The 19,625-nt window shown below is 40.9% G+C and overlaps 2 protein-coding genes across 4 annotated transcripts in view; one reads left to right on the top strand and one right to left on the bottom strand.

Moving 5' to 3' along the window:
* LOC139629900 (phosphatase and actin regulator 1-like) overlaps positions 1–7,211 on the bottom strand; it is a 44,250-nt gene extending 37,039 nt beyond the window's left edge. For both annotated transcript variants that reach the window (XM_071492859.1, XM_071492858.1), the window contains exon 1: positions 7,019–7,211. In XM_071492859.1, the coding sequence (XP_071348960.1) occupies positions 7,019–7,130 (112 nt within the window). In that variant the 5' untranslated portion in view covers positions 7,131–7,211. The remainder of the gene's footprint in view (positions 1–7,018) is intronic.
* Positions 7,212–8,179: 968 nt separating this feature from the next.
* On the top strand, positions 8,180–15,340 carry LOC139629295 (NAD-dependent protein deacylase sirtuin-5, mitochondrial-like). Of its 2 annotated transcripts, none has more exons than XM_071491836.1 (9): positions 8,180–8,370; positions 9,529–9,633; positions 10,230–10,363; positions 10,860–11,085; positions 12,285–12,372; positions 12,504–12,557; positions 13,684–13,807; positions 13,980–14,095; positions 14,349–15,340. In XM_071491836.1, the coding sequence occupies exons 2-9, from the start codon at positions 9,534–9,536 to the stop codon at positions 14,422–14,424; spliced, it is 918 nt and encodes a 305-aa protein (XP_071347937.1). In that variant the 5' UTR covers positions 8,180–8,370; positions 9,529–9,533; the 3' UTR covers positions 14,425–15,340. The 2 variants fall into 2 exon arrangements, with proteins under 2 accessions (XP_071347937.1, XP_071347935.1); XM_071491834.1 differs by having other exon boundaries at positions 8,192–8,307.
* Positions 15,341–19,625: the final 4,285 nt, after the last annotated feature.

Genomic DNA, 19,625 nt, shown 5'->3' with positions numbered 1-19,625 from the left:
TCACTGACCTCTACCACCAGAGACCTGACCAAACATTTCCTCCTAGAATATAGACAGATAGACTGATGAAAGCAGTTAACTTTCTATGACAAAATAAACCATTTGATGAAAGAAAACGGGGTATTCTTGTTTAGAACTCACTATTTTAGAAATATGAAAGCTAAGTTAGATTATATGTCAGTTTTAAAGCTGAAATGTGCAGAAGTTTCATGTGATTTTACGGGTTATTCGGATAACTGCTTTTGTTTATAAGCGATGAGACAATCCCTGTGGAAATTAATGCAGTATATGGATTGCTTGAAGCCACCTATTCTCAGTGTGGCAGGTGGCAGCATGCCCTGCTGTTTCCCCATGGGAGTCTTCATATCCATTTTCAACATTTTCGAGTCTTATAAAAACACAATTCAGAATAGTCCAGAGACTTATAGCTCTAAAATAGCCATGATGCATGTAACGAAGCCCGGCTGTATCCCCCAGGAATGCATATTACAGACATTACCTCTAGATCTAGAAGTAGACACTGGTAATATTTTAGTGTTCTTCACATTTGTGAAGTCAACCTTTCGTCATTGCAGTTATTACTTGATGTGATTACAAAATCATTTCTACATTGGATCTGTAAGATGTGCTGGAGAGAGAATAGGGGCATAAAGTCCCCGTGGTTCAATCACTTAGTTTCACATAATTATTCTGCCTCTTCAGATCCCAGCCGTTTATCCTGTAGGCGATTAGTCTGTCTTTACACAGGCTTACATAACCGTCTGAAAAGTGTAGGCATAACTTACCATAATATTCTGTGTAGCACTCACACAGAGCATCTCTGTTTCATTTGAAGAACTTCACTCCGAAAGTGTTATGAGTTTATACTATGACATAAAAACATATGTCCACTCTTTACTGATTAATAGCCAAACTGAAAGGGAGATGTGGTATGACAACATACTAATCCTGAGCTAATACTGAAATTTTTGTATTCTACAAATACCAAATAGTAATGCTTTCCAAAATAGAAGTAGTATTAGAGAATTACTCATGGCCTAAGGATTAACAAACATCGACTGGTGTAGCTGCTCAAATATATATCAGCTGTTAATTTAACAGTTTTTTTTTCCTAACTCTTTTGAATTATAGAAATGTTATCCAGGTTTAGAAGTGTAAGAGCCAAAATATGCCCTGACTTTGATCATTAGAAATCGGATACAATTTTGAAGTACATACTGCTGAGTGGTGCAATGCAGCTTTGATTGAATTGAGTCCCAGGTTTGCAGCAGTGTTGAAGGGAATCAGACTCTGTAAAGTGTCTCACTCAGCAAAAATGTCCTAAAGAGCGGGTGCACTATAGGAGCTGCATTGGTGAAACAACAAATGCCATTCTGTAGACATTACATATTGGATGGCCCCCAAATGTGAGACATTATCTGCTGAGAATATACATTTATATTGCTATTGTGGACATCAGGGATATCCACAGCCATCCTTTCGAGCAACGGACTAGATACTGTATGCCGCCTATGTTGTTTTCTTTCCTTGTGCCCCAAAGAATTAATTGCATGTTGCAAAAGCAAAAGCAAAAGCAGCAAAAGCAGCATTAGAGAGTAACAGTGATTCAGGCAGAGCTCTCTCCTCCAGCGTAATTGGTCCTTGGCAATGCTGCCTCTCAGATTGCAGTGGTGTCTTTACCCCTCTCTGCCCAATGTGCTGCCACACTTACTATAAATATGACCCATAAGCACATCATCATGCAGCTTTCTTCAGTTTGGGAGGCTTTTGAAAAAGGCGTTAAGGAGTCTTTTCCCACACTTCCAAGTGTGGCACAGAGAGAGAGAGAGAGAGAGAGAGAGGGAGAGATGAAAAGACAGCGGATAGAGAGAGAGAGAGAGAGAGAGATTCTGGGAGGATACAGCCTCCTCCAGGCTCTCATTGAAGACACCTGCCTGTCTTTTTCTTTTAGCCATCCTGCTACTTGAGGTTGGCAGGTGTGCTGTCCAGGTGACACAGATGGTTGATTGAATTTTTATGCAGCATGAGCATCCAGTAATAGAGTCTTGGATATAGCATCGCTATTTTTACTCTGATTTTCCTACTCATGTTTTATTCAGACCTCGGATGCTTCAGCACAAGACAGCCTATGTGTAACCATGTATGGAAGATGGATGCTGACGCTTGTTTTTTTTTTTTTTTGGAGATGCGGGGCTGTTAGTCTATCATGCCATGGTCTGAAATGTCAGCCATGTGCTGCGTTGCGTGCGTGTGCTTCTGGAGGTTGGGGGTGGGGGCCACAAAAGAGGCATAGATTGGGAGTGATGCAGATAGAGAAGTGATACTCTCTTGCCACTAATTATCACCACTTTGTTAAACACTTTTGCTAATAGCCTCTAGTGTTGCTGCAAACAGCTAAAAAAGACTTTGCACTGGACTCCAGCCCAAACAGTTAATATGAAATTCCCTTTCCCTTTGAAACATGGACCGGCAGCTCAAATTCTGCTTGTTCTTGACCTTGCAGTCACCTTTAGCTGCCTTTTGAATTCCAACAAAGACAGAATAATCTGACTAGGCCTTCTTCAGTGAGAGTGAATATGCTAATAATTTCGAAATGATTAACAGAAGGGCGAAACGTAACACAAAATATCTGCATACATGTTGTGTTAGAGAGGCCGTGCTTAGGTCTTGCCGTTTCCCTCACATGCTTTAAATCTTCAGGTAAACCCGGCTGGCACATAAAGTGGTGCAGCATAAATTTGTCCTGTCCCATCATGCATCTGGTGTGTATCGATTGTGCTCTTTTCGGACAGCGGTGCTTACTGTACACGGATTGCAACAAAAAGCAGCACAGGGAGAGAGGAGCAGGGAGTGGTGGGTGGTGAATGAGTTGAGTTTTGCTTTTTTTAGCTTAATGTGGCTGCAACACTGAGCCTGGTTTGGACACTGAATTGTGAGACAGAGGGTACATGTACAATACAGAGCATGCATGCTGTATATGCATAAGGATGCAAACACACGCTTGCACAAAAGCTAGGGGAAGCGCCTGTATAATCTATCCCCCAACAACTGCAATGCAGCCAAGTCTGGGCTTCAGCTTCATCTATTTGCATTCAGACCAGGTATAATGGTGGGAGCTCCAGCCATCGGCGTCCACACACCTCTCCCATCCACACGGCATCCAGCTGTTCAGCCCAATTAACATCTGTACAATAGGTGTGCTGTGATTAATGTTCCATATGCCAGAGCAGACCTGAGGAGACCCTGGGCCTGTGAGGACAAGCTGATCTGTGTGTCAAGGCTGCAAGGTGCACTGAAAAAAAACAACAAAATGACTTACTAGTGTCATTGCAATCTGCTGCGAGATTCATAACAGGCACGGAGACACAGTCAAAAGGTTGCCTTGATTATGTGAGCAAAGATGTTGTAAAACTCAAAGTGTCTAATCTCATTAGCAGAGGGATGTTAGTGGAAAATCTAAAGTGCCAGCTAGCTAGTAATTGGGAGAGTTTCTTGTGTGTAGCATGAGTCTGCAGACAGAAAGCAGATGGGGCTGTAGTTGAGCTGCTGAATGATGAGCAAATAAAAACAAGCAGACAACCTGTTCCGGTGAGACGGATGCTGTGTCAGCAGGCAGCACATGCACAGCACAAAATCAAGGGACTGATATGCATGCACTCACAAACATGCAGAACAACATGCACACGCAAAATACACGTGCACATGTCTCTGCCTTTTGGCTAAAAATCCATTGACAAGATCCTTAGGTAAACAGTAATGATTCCACTTCCACAAACACTGTAATCTCTCAGCTGCTTGTCCAGATGACAGTGTTCGTGTATGCGTGAGAGTGTGAGTGTGTGTGTGTGTGTGTGTGTGTGTGTGTGTGTGTGTGTGTGAGAGAGAGAGAGGCTGAGCTGACAATGAGAAGCTTCATAACAGGCAGCAATGATTGAAATCAAACCTGTGAAGTAGGTCAACCATCCATCTACACCTCCACCCTTTAATGCTTTCCGACAGATGACGCAGTTCTTGATAGCTGCGCAGTAACTGATGCCATTATGTCATTATATCTATGTGACTGTGTACAGGGCCATTTAACTGTGGGGCAAATTAGATTACCGTAGATGCTAAACAGGCCAGTGCAATAAAGCAATGCTTCACACATGCTCTCTGATTCCATTAAAAACCCACAGGGTATCTGTCATTTGTATGCTACAAGACTTGTTTCTGCCAAAAGCCAAACTTCCAAAAGAGATGGTTGATCCACATATGATCAGCATCAGGGGATAAAGCCAAATAAATAAATAAATAAATAAATAAATCGGCTGTTTAAACACAGAACAGTTAGGTTGTCTGTGAACCCTCAGCCCATTTCCAAATGTTTCACACTGACAAAAGCTCACCACACATCAAAACAAATTACACAACTCAGTATCAGAGAAGCAGATGCCAGACTGGCAGTGTCTTTATTATAGCCTGACTGTGTTGGATATAAAAGTGTGTTTCATGCTTTCTGTGTAGTAGCTGTTCATTGATGAAAACATGAATACAGCCATAGCTCCAAAATAAATTTTTCTGCTCAAAAACCATCAATTCTGACGTCCCCCTGTGTCACACGATAAGAATGTAATCATTTTTGTACATTAGGTTGTATGTCAAACCATTATAATGACCCAGAAAAAATATTTAGAACAAAGAGAAACCAAAAGCTATTATCTTGTCTGGAACTACACAGAGATAATTGCTTAGTTCTTGTTTCACGTCCTTGGCAGCCCTGGTCATTTATCATTATTAAGCACCTGGCCACACTTTTGGTTTCCTTGGCAATAAGCTAAAGCTAAATTCTGCTCCACTTCTTCAGGTGGAAGTGAGTCAACAGTGCTGTTGTACAAATCGCCCCCGTACCACCCTCATGCTTTTGTATGAGCTCATTGTAGAGTAGAGAAATAAAAAAAAAAAAAAGGGAGCACAGAGACAAACAGCAGTGTCCTGTCATTGACAACAAGTTTGTCTCCACAGGCCAAACGCTTCCCTGGCATGAGCAGAGCTGCCGAGGACTGCAAAGGCTTATCTGACATAAACATGCTGGGGGGGCTTTTTTTAAAAATTTATTTAAGATTCATTCATCCAGGAAAGCACAACTGAGCACCCCTTGCTCTTTTCCAGCACTGCCCAGGCTGACATTGCACACCGGGGAGCTGTCAATACAGCAGCCACACTGTCGGCAGCTGAGGAGCTGCACTGGAGCAAAGTGCAGTCACTTTATGATTGAAGTGATGACCTTCTGATAACAATCCCCCCCAGCCTCTTGAGTTTAGACTGCTACTGCCCTGACTTGAGATAACAGAAAGTCCGCTTTCAGTGGCCTTTTAGTATAAAGCACCCTTGTGCAGAAATGATTAGCTGGTTAATCGATCGTTCCAACTTTTCAAATGCGCGGTTTCTCTGCATTTCTGCGTTTTGTACAATCAGAAAGTGGATGTCTTTGGGATTTCTGAGCGTTGGTTGGACAAAACAAGCAATTACAAGATTCTGGGGAATTGTGCCGGACATTTTCACTACTGTATGACATTTTACAGACTAAATGATCCATCAAAAAAATAATCAAGAGGTGAATTTCACAATCAAGTAATTGTTCGTCCTCGCCCCCAAACACACACACACACGCACACACACACCTATGTCATTCAACAATCATTCCCTATTACAGTACAAGATGTTTACACTGTGCACCACTATTTGAAACTATAGTTTCTGACAGGTTCGTTTTCCACAGAACAATAAGCATGACTCTAAAAAAAATGCAAAGAACTTTCAAACCAATCAAAAGAGCGAGACCACACGCATCTATCTCTGAGCTGTGAGCTGAATAAAAGTGGAATGAAAAACATACCATCTCCCAAATCTTACTGTACATGCTCAATAAAATCCCTCAGCGAACTGGCCAACATCCAAACATTACAGTAGACAAAGGCAGCTCGCACATTCTGCTGAGTGGATAAATGGGTGTGACTCCAGCGAGCTGGGATGCTGCTGCTATAGGACACAACACCTATAAAGTGGCAGTGGCTCTCAGCACTGATATGCTCTGTGTAGCCTGCGATTTCAGCACACTGGCATCAAGGGAACAAGGAGTGTAGGACTTGGGATGTCACTCTAATGATTGCACATGTGGGCACACTCAAATGCCCCCCATGAATGAGACTAATGACAGAAAAGCTCATTTGGACCGGGACCGCCGCAAACATCAACCCCTGTAGAGATTTAGTAAATGACCGGCATCACTTCCCTGAGATCCGTTTTGGGTAAAAACAGACAGATACTGTGGATGCAGCGTGTATCTTAATTACACTGTAATTGCAAAAGATCTGAATCCCCGTTGACTCAGTCAGCATAAAATGCCAAGTCACCATGGTAACAGGGGATGCAACACGCTTTGTAGAGGGTGATGGAGGCGAGAGGACAATTTACAACGAGCACCATCGCAGGGTCTATCGCAACTGTTTAAAATGCGGTGAATGAAAATCATACAGCATTTCGTGCACCAGAACCACTGCCAAAGCCTGGGCCACTACATGTCACGTTGAAGCTTCTTCACATTATGTAACTGCGTTGAATTACAGTGGTAGCAGTTACCAAGCGCTGACGGAATCCAAATTCACAGCATGCAGCGGATTTAAAGGTCTATAAATGTTTTTATTGTTTTATTTCTGAAGCCCTTTAACGTTTTTTTTGCGCCAGAAACGTCACCAGCAGCGTTAGTCCACAAAGTTGCATAACATTTCACAATCCCCCCCCCCCCCCCCCCCCCCCCCGCCTTGTAGAGCCACCCATTAATAAATTTTGAAGGGATAAACCTCAGAGATAAACTATAACCCAAGTCCACAAGAATAACGGGCTATTTTTTTTTTTTCCATTCGTGTGAAACAGAAGCGTGTCTTAGGCTATAATCCCCCTCAGTCCACCCACACAACGACATCTGGCAAACACATCTAACAGGAAGATTTGGGGGCAGCGCGGATAGATGAGCGCCTACCTGTCCGCAGGTTGAAGGAGAGTCGGGCTTCAACGAGATAGGGGGTGTCGCTCTTGGAGCGGAGTCTCCTTATCGGTCGGCGGTCTGTGCTGCTGTCTGTGGTGGTCGCCATCAATTTGAACCAGTGTCCAGTGATGACTGCTGCTGGCCGACTGGGGCAGACGCAGAACCACGGCCACTCACACACTGGGAGGTAGATACTGGCGGGGGAGGAGGGAGTTCTCACACACACCGAGAGAGGGAGAGAGAGGGAGAGAGAGAGGGAGAGAGAGAGGGAGGGAGAGAGAGAGAGAGGCGTTGGTGGGATATGGCATACAGTGTGAGGAAAAAAAAAAGATGGCAAAATATGGAAATAGAAGGCAGTAGGCCTTCACACCAGAAAAATGATCGTTTAAAATGTAAGTCCTCTAAAATTTGGAGTGAATAATTCAGGCTATATATATGTGTGTGTATATATATATATATATATATATATATATATATATATATATATATATATATATATAGGCTACTGATTTAGGCTTGTATACAGTATTTACTTTGTTTTTCAAATTCAATCTTACAGTTTTGGCTTGACCATAATTAAGTGCACCGTGGCTTTCATATTACTTTTACATGGCTACACTATACAACAGGCAACACTATACTACACCGTACAACTGCATTATTCTACGTGGTATACTCTCAAAGATAAGCAAACAAATCATTGTAACAAAAGCATAATATACTGTGATGAGGTGAGTCATAATTTTACCCTCCAATCTAATGGTAGTGGTGAGAACCACTGGATAAAAAGAGGCTAAATATAAAATCAAAAAACAGGAGGCAGATTATTAGAGTTTTTTTTTTTTGTTGTTGTTGTTGTTTTTTGCTGCTTTTGTTCAATTGATCTTGATCTTTCTTGTCTCACACGAAGAAAAACTTTTAGTAACAGACGGACTGCCACTCTTGAGTTTGGTAAAAAAAAAAAAAAAAACAACAAACAAAAACAGATTCTTACATCTTGGTCTCGGCTGTATCATCGGGTGCTGCTCTGTCTCTTTCTTGAGGCGAATGAATGAATCACCCTGAATGAATCACACTTACAGCAGTCCACCACCAGATGGCTCTCTTAAACACTTTTTACCTCTCTCTCTTTAACCTCTTAACGTCAGATTTCGTGCATTTTATAGCAGATTTACGACAGTTGTTGCACGTTTACGGCCTCTCGTGTTAATTGCGGCGACAGAGGTAAACAAGCAAGCTCGGTGTGGTTTTCTTCTTCGAAATAAGGACTGTCGCCCGGCGTGGTAAGCACAGGAAAGTTAGTGAAGCAAGATCATTTACACGGCTCGCATCATCCGTATTTTCAGGTGAAAATGAGCAAGAAATACATGTTTGAATGTGTACGTGAGTTTTTCCTCACGACCTTCCTAGCTAACTTAGCTCACGACGTCACAAGCTGCGTTACTGTTGCATACTTCAGCGACATACCAGGTAGAGTTAGTCTTAAATACATCAATATGTTCGCCTTTTGGACGTAAAGTGGCAGATTGTTTATTAAAATGATCAACAGACAGTCGCAGCAGTGGGTGCAACCCAGCTGTAACCTGTGAAGACATGTAGTTATAGCTCTTTGATTTGGCTGGGAAGCCTGTAAAACCAGTTTTGACGCAGTAAACTTTTAGTTTGTTCTGTCTTGTGGGACGCGCCCAGTTGCCATTTTTTTACATATAGTTTTTCTAAGCAAGCTGTCTTTTGGTTTTATTGCCAACCTGTTTCTTTTAAAAAGTATTTTATGTACATTTCTGGCCTTATCAGGTCAAGACCCGGGCTATCACAGTTTTGCTGCAGAGTGTACTTGAGACAAGGCTGTCACTCTGATTGCACAACTCCATTACAAGCAGTCTTGCAGTCATGTCTTGTATTTATTGTGATATGTTGACACAGTTACGCAGTTCCAGCACATAGGATCACTTCTCTCGATTTATCCGAGTGTCATTGTTTAAAGCATTATTTTCACACAGAACAAAATATTCTGTGCACAGAATGCGCTTGTCCCATCACTTCTTTATAGCTATAAATAAAATATTAAAAACAGAACACAATGTTCCTTATGTCTGCACTCATAAACCTAATGAAGATATTCTTAACATCTTTTGCATCATTTCCTAGACATTTTCCCTCAAGATTAGCATGACATGTCTGGATACTTTGGGATCCCTGTTAGGATTTAGGATCAAATCAAATGAGTTTTAACAATGTTTGGTTGCACAACACAAATTGGTAAAGAGGTCCACATTTGACTCCAGTAGAATTAAGATCGAAGGATGATTTGATATGTTCATATTTAATACAGATGCAATAATCCATGAAACATATAATCAGTCTGCGCCACATAGTGTAAATGAAAACAATTAGTTGGTAAACACAAGAACAGAAGTGACATTTAAAAAGGGAGGCTGTACAATAATTCATTTTCTTTTTGTGTGTCTTTGTGTTTTTACCTCTGTTCATCTGTACTTCTGCAGTGACAATGCTTTTCCAAAGTCGAGCTGTGTTTGCCCTTGGTCTTCGCATGTGCTCCACTCATGTGAAAAAAGGACCTGTGATAGACACAGCAAGACCCATCTCAGGTAAAATAAAAGGCACTAGTTTCACAGTGTATAATGTTAGTTTGTTGATGTGTCAGTATGGCATTAGCTCTGTATTAAACAATGGATTTCAGCTCATCGGTTCATCCTCCCAGACAGGACAGAAATGAAATGTTTTTAGAAGCACTTGACAATATGGTACACAAATGTCTGAGCAGCATCTAAGAAATACCGAAGAATTAATAAAGTATTAACTGCTAATCAGTGTATAACAAACAAGAAGTTCCTTTGTGGATCATGATAAGTTACAATACCAGAGTCTGTTTGTCTAATGAATACTTATTTGTGAATCTGCATAATGATGTCTTTGTTAGATCAGTTGTTCCTCCACTGTAATAACTCAAACATTTTAATGCAGCCAATTGTAATACTTGGTAATATATTGTAGCATCCAGGGGTCCCATTAGTGGAAAAATGATCAGTTTAAGAGCAAAAGCATCAATCACTCAAACTTTGATTGTCTACCTGCCTACCTATCTACCTACCATTGTCTCATAACATCACAGAATATGTTTTTTTAATATTAAGGCACTTAATAAGCACTTCATCGTAAGTTGCTTTTCATTTTGTTTTCCCAGACATGTCTGAGTTCCGCAAGGTCTTCTCCAAAGCCAAGCACATAGTTATCATCACAGGTGCAGGTGTGAGTGCGGAGAGCGGAGTGCCAACCTTCAGGGGAGAAAATGAGAAGTGGAGGAAGTGGCAGTCTCAGGTAATTTATAAAAAAGCAAAACACACATGCTTGCACGTGGCTGTATGATTTATTTATTTATCTATTTTTATTGTCTTAATTATTTATTTATTGTTTTATTATTAAGGTCAAGGTCTTGTGTTTGGTCTGATTTCCAGCTGTGGTTCATAGTTCTTGCTGTGGAGTGGGTGTATTTTATGTTTACATAATACATCTTCACAGCTCAGTGGATTTATCTCGGCAGCAACAGCCACTGAAGAGAGAAATGGTGTTTGTTGCATAATCTGGATTCTTGTGGTGGGCTGCACCAGGATTTACCTCCAGGAAAGAATCAACCGTTATCCTCAATCCAAAAAAATATAATCTCCCTCTGTAATCGAGAGGTTTGAACTTAATCTATGAACCTTTTATTATCTGTCTAATTCTTACCTCTGAAGACAATTTCACTTTCAATTGCTGCCTTCTTAGCATTTGAGCTTTGACTGACTTGACCATTCACATGTTGATGTTTCCTCAGGACCTGGCTACCCCAGAGGCCTTTTCTCGAACCCCGTCTCGAGTCTGGGAGTTCTACCATTACAGAAGGGAGCTGGCGTTGAACAAGAAGCCCAATGCTGCCCATCTGGCTATAGCAGAATGTGAGGCCCGGCTGAGGAAGCAGGGACGCTCCGTGGTTGTCATCACCCAGTGCACAGATGACCTTCACCGGCAGGCCGGGTCCAAACACGTGCTCAAGATTCATGGTGAGGGGCAGAGTTGGGCCAAATCTAAAAACTACCATACACCAGACAGACCCAGAATTAGTCTCTTTTTTAATATCAATGGACTAACTCAAAAGTGTCCAGTGATGACATCAATTCAAATGTTGATTCTCTCATTTTCTGTTTCCACACTGTTGTAGTGTGGATTATAGCATCTGCATGTAGTTCTTCCACTCAAATTCAATCAAAGAGCCTGAAGAACAATAAAATGTTTAGCTTTCCAAATATTTATGGTCTGGCCTGTCTGTAAGAGCTGGGAAAAAATTCTGTGGCAAGGGAGATTTTTTCTGTGACTCTGGTGGGTTTAAACGGAAAACAGCTATTTCCTTAACTTAATTCCCGTAATGATTCTTGAAATTAGGCCTTCACAGGATTTTTCCACGCAGTCACACCTGACTTAGCTTGTGCTATACAATGTAAACATAAGCCTATAGACTATAGCTGCAGCCCATTCACAGAGGCGCCCCAAGATTTACTTTTAAAAATGTATTTATACTATGGTTTGGCTGAGTACATGATGGTTATTATTTACTGAGAGATGTGCATCCATATTGGCCAGTAATCAACATTTTAAATTGAGTATTTAATCAATAATCAATGCCAATCCATCTCGCATTAATCCAGAGTTGTACCTACACCTTGATTGAGAGACTAGATAATTATTGTCTTGTTTTAAAACTATGTGTGCCATATATTGCCTGGACTGGTCCTAAACTGCAGTTTAGAAACACAGTTGCCTGATGTTTGCAAGACACAAAGTCACAGAGCAGCCCTGGAAGGTGCCGGTAAGCAAGACAGACAGAGACGAACTGCTCAGATAGGTTAGAGAGACAGACAGACAAGATAGAGATGCACTGCAATCTAGCACTTAATGTTAGGCTGCTTTAATTTGCTGACATCATACATGTTCCTGCAATTCACTCTCATGATGCTTTTCTGTGACCAGAGGGATTGTTCCACTTCATCCTCTCATCAAAGTTGTAAACACTGACATCCAGTTTGACTCGAGGGGGAGGCAGCGTCCTTGCATAATTTGCAGAGCCCTATGCAACTTGTGTACTGAGCATATAGGCCTGCCTGGCTCTGAATAACATGCAGGTATTGATAAAAGGAATTGATAAACTCAGAGACATACGATTCCGATCTTGATTCCCATACCTCTTTTCTGTGTGTAACTGCAGGCAGTCTGATGGAGACGCGCTGTGTGAGTTGTGGACACGTGACTGTGAACAAGCGTAGCCCCATATGTGCTGCCCTAAAGGACAAAGGGTAAGAGGCAGCACCTCTGAAGTATACACACTCTGATAAACATGCAGGATTTGTAGCCTAATCTTTTAAGGTTGACCCCTGTTTGGATACAGCGCAATTTAACCCACTGTGTTTGTTCTCTTAATGCACAGGTCACCTGACCCAGATGTTGCTGATGCCCAGATTCCAGTGGATAAACTACCGAGGTGGGATTAATGTCCTGAAAACAGTCTGTCTGTCGTATTGTGTTCTACATGTCAGCAGTCTCTCTCTCTCTCTCTCTCTCTCTGTTAATTGGTAAATGCATTTAAAGTAGAATTGTGCAAACACCAGGGGAGGAGGTCGGGTTGCTTAATTTCGTTTGCATGGAAAAATCTCTCTGTAAAGAGCAGATGCAAGTATGTTGAAAAGGAAGGTGGTAAGGTAAAGAAACAACATAATGGAACCTATAGTGTATAGAAATCTCTGTGGCTGCACACAGACAGAGTGATATAATAAATATAATAAATGATCTATAATGGTGAACGACCATCGGTATATTCTATATCACCAAAAACTCTAATGGTAGATTCAGTCTCATCAAATGTTAACTTAGTAATAAATAAACAGTGGAATCTCTGCATATATGTGTATGTATATATATATATATATATATATATATGTGTGTATAGATATAGATATAGATATAGATATATAGATAGATAGATAGATAGATAGATATATAATCTAGTACCTGTCGCACTCTTTGAATTTAAAAAAATGAGCACAGTTATTTTGGTATTCTTGTGAGACATTTCCACCCTCCACCTGCTCTGCTTGAGCTTCTGTTGGACCTGCTGCTCCTCCCTGATCAGCTCTGTCTCGGCTCTCCCTCACCACCTGTTGCACTGGCTTATATTTATACTTGTTATAAGCAATGTTGTCCCAGTTCTTTTTAGTATCTTGTTTGAAGCTCATTTTAGTGAGTCTAAACTCCATCTTCATCTTTACTTGTTTCCAAGTGTTATTATGCATTGAGGAAATGTGGGGTTTCCTAGATTGTACTTGAGTCCCATGTTAGTGATAATGCAGTTGGAGCTTCCACTTGGGGGCACTGGTGTGCTGTGAATATTTTAACATGTCTCTCAGGCCTTTGGTTATGAAGTTATCGATTTAAAAAATATGGCTGAAGAGCCATTCTACATTCATTCTGCTTCATCATTTAATTATGTTACCATGTCTGCATGGGTTTACGCTTTAGTGTTATAATTATTAATTCCAATAATTATTCTGTGATAAATACAGTATAACACAACTAATCGTGCAACTGCTGTTTTCTGTTGCTGTATCAAGGTGTGACGAAATTGACTGCCATGGTCTGCTGAGGCCCAACGTGGTGTTTTTTGGAGAAACTCTGGACTCTCATATCCTGACCAAAGTGGAAAAAGAGATGGAAATCTGTGATCTCTGTCTGGTGGTGAGTTAGCCTCATTTTACACGCATACATGTCACACTCTCCTCTTTCGTAATATTATTATGTAAAACAATATTTGTTCGAAATCTCTCAAGGACTGGACCTGAAATACAATACTGTACAGTGGATTTCAAGTTGATGCTGGTGTCATTGCCCTCTCTGTGTTTATCTATAGGTGGGCACATCTTCAATCGTTTACCCAGCGGCCATGTTCGGCCCCCGGGTTGCATCCAGAGGCGTCCCAGTGGCAGAGTTCAACACACAGCCAACGCCGAAATCTGAATACTTCACGTAAGTCAGTCAAGAAACTGAGTGCATGTTGGACACAAAAAAAAATAGCATGAAATTATAAATTATAAGTGATGATGCATGTGTAGCGCCATCCACTGGCATCATAGGCAACATCCAGGCCGCTTCACAATATTTGTTAACCTCGTCGCCCACTCCAATGGACTTTCAACTCTATGAGTGACCTTGTAGTTGTTAACCTAAAATCCTGACCTTCAGTGTCTTCTTGTTTTTCTGTGTGTGTGACGTGGTACAGGTACCATTTCCAGGGTACATGTGGGACGACACTGCCTCCAGCTTTGGCACGACACGAGTCAGAGGTTATTCACTGACTTAGACGACAGCAGTCTTCTTCGTCTATAGTCTGATGCAATCTAAAGCTGTGGGGTTTCACAGCATTTCTCCATATCTTTAATACCTTAATATCACTTTAGCTGTTAACGCTTGGTAGAGGGAGAGCTGTAAATAATTTCACATTTTAAGACTTTGAGATGGATCTTGTAATACTTGAATATATAGCTCACTAAACTGGAAATGGGATTTTGATTGTTCTACATATTTGCTGCTTCGAGTTAAGCAGGAGCTATGCAACTTGGTGTAAGAAGGGGAATGTACTATGTATGTAGTTCTCTGCATAGGAAAACATCTCCTCAGGTATCAGAGGATATTGTTATTATTTACATATTAGGTGCTGGTGAGTGATTGTTATATTTCAGATACACTGTGCTTAAAAATTGTTTACTCTCAGTGCCAATGGAGAGTATTCCTTTTTTCTCTTGCCACCAAATGAACAGATGTACAGACTGTAACATAATCTTGTGCCTTTCAAAACTGTTTACACAACCTTGACCAAATGCTTGCTTTAAACCTCAAGTGAAAAATCAACCAATGTTACAGAGATTTAGCCGAGGGCAGAGTTTGTTTTTGACCAAGGACAGAGAGGGTAGAGAGAGGGGGAAATGCCTTTCTCCTGCCTGAGTCAGCATTAATTCATTCTCATGCTATTTGACTGTGTTTCGTATAAGTATAGTTACATGTCATGGATTATTCATGACACATTTGATGCATTTTTACACATTTCAGTGTCTGTTTTCAAAAATGTATGTGTTCAGTTCCTGTAGATGGAACCATATGATATTGAATAACACAATCTGTTTTTGTAACAACTTTTTATCCATAAACATCATACACAATTTCTTCCAATCAACTGCCAATGCAATGATACAGAATATAACGATTAAAACACTAGATGTTTGTTTGCTGTGTTTGTGACATTGTCTACAGTAAAAAAGCATCAGTTGCCTTTGTTGTTCTACAGTGGAGTGTACTGTGCCGTATGTACCCAAGATGAACAGTAGATGCCAGCATGTAGCTTTTATAGTGAGATATAACTATACCACTCAGACTCCTCTCACAGTGCACGAGGGAGGCCATCAGTGAGCCGAACTGAGGAAACAGCCTCAGTCACCATGCTGCTTAATAGGGAAACAGTTTGAAGTGGAAAGCAGTCATGATGGCCTCTGTTGTCCCAGCTGATAATGTGACAGGGATCTTGATGAATCTTATGTATAAGAATACTGTTATTTGTGTTTTTTAATTTTAGATGATTGCTTGAGTAGAAAAATATGTGTCATAGATGGGATTTTATTTATTTAAATTTTCTTTTTTAGGTTGAGGTTTGGCTTATGACTACGTAAATACATACATGTATTTACATGTATGTACATGTGTCTATCAGTTGTGACTAGTCAAGGGGGGGATTTTTTTGTTTGCTTATTCTATTAAAATGTGTTTTGGAGTCCAAAAGAAATTAAACAATGACTAATAAGTAAATGGGCAAATCTCAGGAGAGTCATGAAATGTTACTAAGGAGAAATATGTTTTTGTCTCCTTTCCTCTCCTATCAATCATCTTGTAACCTCTCACTTATCTTGCAAACTGCATTTTACAGAAACACTGCCCTGGTGCATCCTACAGGCAGAAGCCCTAGCTCCCTAAAAGTGTTTATCTTCATTGACTGACTGGACTAACATGGTTAAGTCATTCAGTGGAAATGAGAGAGACGGAGGGCCAGGAGTCATTCAAATTAGCTGGGGAAGGCTATGTTCATTAGACAGTGTTATGATAATGTAATGATAGTCATAAAGGAGTTATCTCAAGAGAGCTAGAGAGTGTACATGTGAGAGAGAGAACGCCACACACACACACACAGGTCCGTAATCCATCTCTGGTATCTCAGGGGAGTCACTTGGTTAGTTCATTTCATGCCCACTGTAGTTTCAGCACTCTCATTATAAATTTTTTGTCCACACAGCATAGCGGGACCATAAAATAAAACCACAAACACGCCGCAGTTGGCCCAGCACATGTGCTGAGAAAATACCAGGCACTATTTCCTCTAGAGTGTTATTCTGTCTCCACTGTGGCGCCTCACCACTTGGCTTTCTTTGCTCGACAATTAGCATCCAAATCAAATCCTTCTGTCTCCCATAAAGTATGTCCACCTGTTAATGTATATCATCATCATCATCACTGCAATGATTAGATTTTCTCATTTCCTCTTCTATTACCGCTGCTTCTCTTCAAGAAGAGGTGAGGCCAAGTCCCATTTGTCATCAGGAGAAAAAGTACATGGAGAGGCACTTAAGAGAAATCTCAGCCGTCTGATACAGTCATTTCTGGAGCTGATGTGAACAAGGCTGCCAACTCTGCTCCTGCAGCTCATTCATGAATGTAGTGAGGAGGGATGAAATAGTGACAGTGGAAAGGTCCTTGTCTGACCCAAAAGCCTTCGGGTTAATGGAGTCATCATCATTGGTGGCAGCTCTACAAATATCCCTCTGTCTCTTTGAATGAGGAGGTAGATTGACTGGGAGATGGCGTTTGTGTGTGAGTATGTAGGCATATACTGGTTTTAATACGAATGTCTGTGTGAGGGAGATTGACTCTGTGAGTTATTTTGTTGGAGTCTCTGTGTTTGGAAAAGTCAGAGAGTGGTATTTGATGGCCAGCTGGATAAGTGTGCATTTGTGTGAGTGTGTGTACATGTACTTGAACCAGGGGGAAGAAAGTGTCTGTGTCTGTGTCTGTGTCTGTGTGTGTCTGTGTGTGTGTGTGTGTGTGTGTGTGTGTGTGTGTGTGTGTGTGTGTGTGTGTGTGTTTGTGTGTGTGTTTGTGCTGTATGTGTACTGGTGTGATTTTTCTTTCTGTATGCAGACTGGCAGAAGTGTCAGGCCAAACCAGGTCAGGCTGGGTGAGGAGCAGTGAACATTACACAGATACACATACTGTAGCTTCACAGTTACACAGAGCTTGTCTGTGTCCATTAAGCATGGCCTGCCTCAGTCTGTCGTATCTGTATTTAAATACACAAGAGTTTTTAAAAACATTGTGCATCTTCTGATTAAAAAAGTGTCACAATAATAACTAGAGTGAGTCTAAAAGAAATAGCTATGTTTTAAAGTGTAGAGAACACATTGCACATAAAGCAAAGGGGGCTGATTGCACTGCTGCTAGATAATGAGAAGATGTTCTGGATTAGATTTAGATTTAGATTAGATAATTCAATGTAACTTTGTTGTTATTGCACAAAGTATTGAGACAACAATGCAGTTAGGCATCTAACCAGAAGGGCAAACTAGGGCTATAGTCAAATCCTATGTTGTACTTTTTTGGCTGGACCGCAACAGCAGGGGCCAGCCCTTTAATCTGGAATGTGGCGTTCCACAGGGATCAAGCTTAGGACCTTTACTCTTCCTAATATATATGAATGAATTGAAATAAGTAGTTTATTTGTTTATTTGTAGGCTGTTGATTTGGCTTTGTAGGTGATCTCAAATTGTATTTGACATAAATATAACACAGTCAAGAAATGTTGAATCTGAATACATGCCTGGTGGACAATAAACTTTCAATTTTATTTGCCTCATATTTGTAAACATGCTCAAACCAGGTTACATCCACAATGGAGCCACCTTAGTAACCTTACTTAGGTGATTTACTTGAAAATGTCCAGAAGTCTAATGCCTGTCTTAAGGTTTTGAAAACGCTTCTTTATGTTATGGAAAGGAATATGTTACATAAGAATTGGATGACTGTACAAATGAAGCAGGTGTATTTTTGAGACCACCACAGGTAATACTAGACATAGGCTTATGAAGGCCTAGGTATGTTTTCTATTTATAGCAACGTCCACACACTTGAGTGGGGACTGGGGATTGTGCGACGTGCTTGCATGCAAACACACACACACACAAACAGTCAGTGCTACCAACACATACTAATCTCCTCATGGTCTCCTCCTAGCCTTTCCCTGAACTCTGTGTGTGTAACAGGCTTGCCTGTTGCAATAAAGGTTTACAGTTAATCCCTCATTTGCCTTGAGAACCATAATTATTTAGCAGCAATGTCACTACTCACCTTCCCCAGACAACTCTTTGTGAGACCCACCTGTCCCCACCCTACATGACATTTTTCGTTGTTTTATTTTTGGTCTTCTGTGTGATGAAGGCTTGAGATTCCCACAATGACATGAACAATAAACAAGATGTGAGGAAAAGCCAGTTTCATATACTAAGGTGTCTTTCCCTGACCTACAGCACATCCCAGGATTATGCTGATGCTGGTGCTTCCAGGTAGCCTGATTGGAAGGGAGTTGTTGTTTGAGAATGGCTGAGATAGGGGCTCAGGTGCAAGCTAATCTGCTCTAACCCTGCACTAATTAGGATCAAGGCTAGCGGCCACTTTTTCGTGGTTATTGATCACCGGCCCCGCCTCGCCCGGAGAAGTATTTGACTCCTATGAGAACAGCAGCACAGGGCACACAGAAGGGGAAGCTCTCCCCTCCTTTCCTGCTGAATCTTGTTTGTGTCTTTGAAATTCAATATCCAGGTCTTATTCAACATCAGGCCTTTCCAAGTGTTGTTGAGTCTCATCAACTGCTCTGTTTTTTTTCTTGTTTTCTAGATCAGTACTCTTTAACTGACCTCATCGGACCCACTCAATATTCATTGTCTAGGGTGTCTGTTGACCAGCATCACAGGCATTTCCATCTGCCTCTAGCTCTCACTATCACTTTCTCTTTTTCTTGTTTTGCTTCACTTCAACTTAAAGTCAGCTTTATTATGACATACACTATTTCCGAGTATAATCTCTGTATATTCTGTCAGGTTGCTATTAGTCTCCCGAGAGGATTAGAGACTCTTTTGAAGAGTTTATGGATATGTATTTTTGAATTTTTATCTGTACTTACATTTTAAATAATTGTTACATTAAATAGTTGCTCTTGACTTTGTGGAGGACAAACATTATAATTTCCTGTTGAAATTATATTTATGAATTACAGTTGAGTTTGCTCAGTCAAAAATTTGTCACAAGCTGTTCTCCAAATCATTTAAAGGGCAGATTTGCAGATTGATCCCACAATGGTAGAGAATTATACAAACCAAATGGACTGGCACATAATTAGTCCTGCATTCAGTGATTCTTTTGGACACTTGGGGGCAGCATAAAAACCTAACAGAGGTGACATGCC

Source organism: Trachinotus anak, unplaced genomic scaffold (genome assembly GCF_046630095.1).
Source record: "Trachinotus anak isolate AG129_WGS33_773 ecotype Australia unplaced genomic scaffold, CSIRO_AGI_Tana_v1 ptg000012l, whole genome shotgun sequence".
NCBI classification, from domain to species: domain Eukaryota; kingdom Metazoa; phylum Chordata; class Actinopteri; order Carangiformes; family Carangidae; genus Trachinotus; species Trachinotus anak.
The sequence above is the reverse complement of the archived record's forward strand: the minus strand, read 5'-3'. Positions and strand labels throughout refer to the sequence as shown.

Bases quoted from the DNA above. Each gene is read 5' to 3' on its own strand.
- LOC139629295 (XM_071491836.1), top strand. From the start codon at position 9,534: ATGCTTTTCCAAAGTCGAGCTGTGTTTGCCCTTGGTCTTCGCATGTGC. The intron at 11,086-12,284 runs GTGAGGGGCAGA...GTGTAACTGCAG, and splicing joins ACACGTGCTCAAGATTCATG to GCAGTCTGATGGAGACGCGC. The intron at 13,808-13,979 runs GTGAGTTAGCCT...GTTTATCTATAG, and splicing joins TCTGTGATCTCTGTCTGGTG to GTGGGCACATCTTCAATCGT.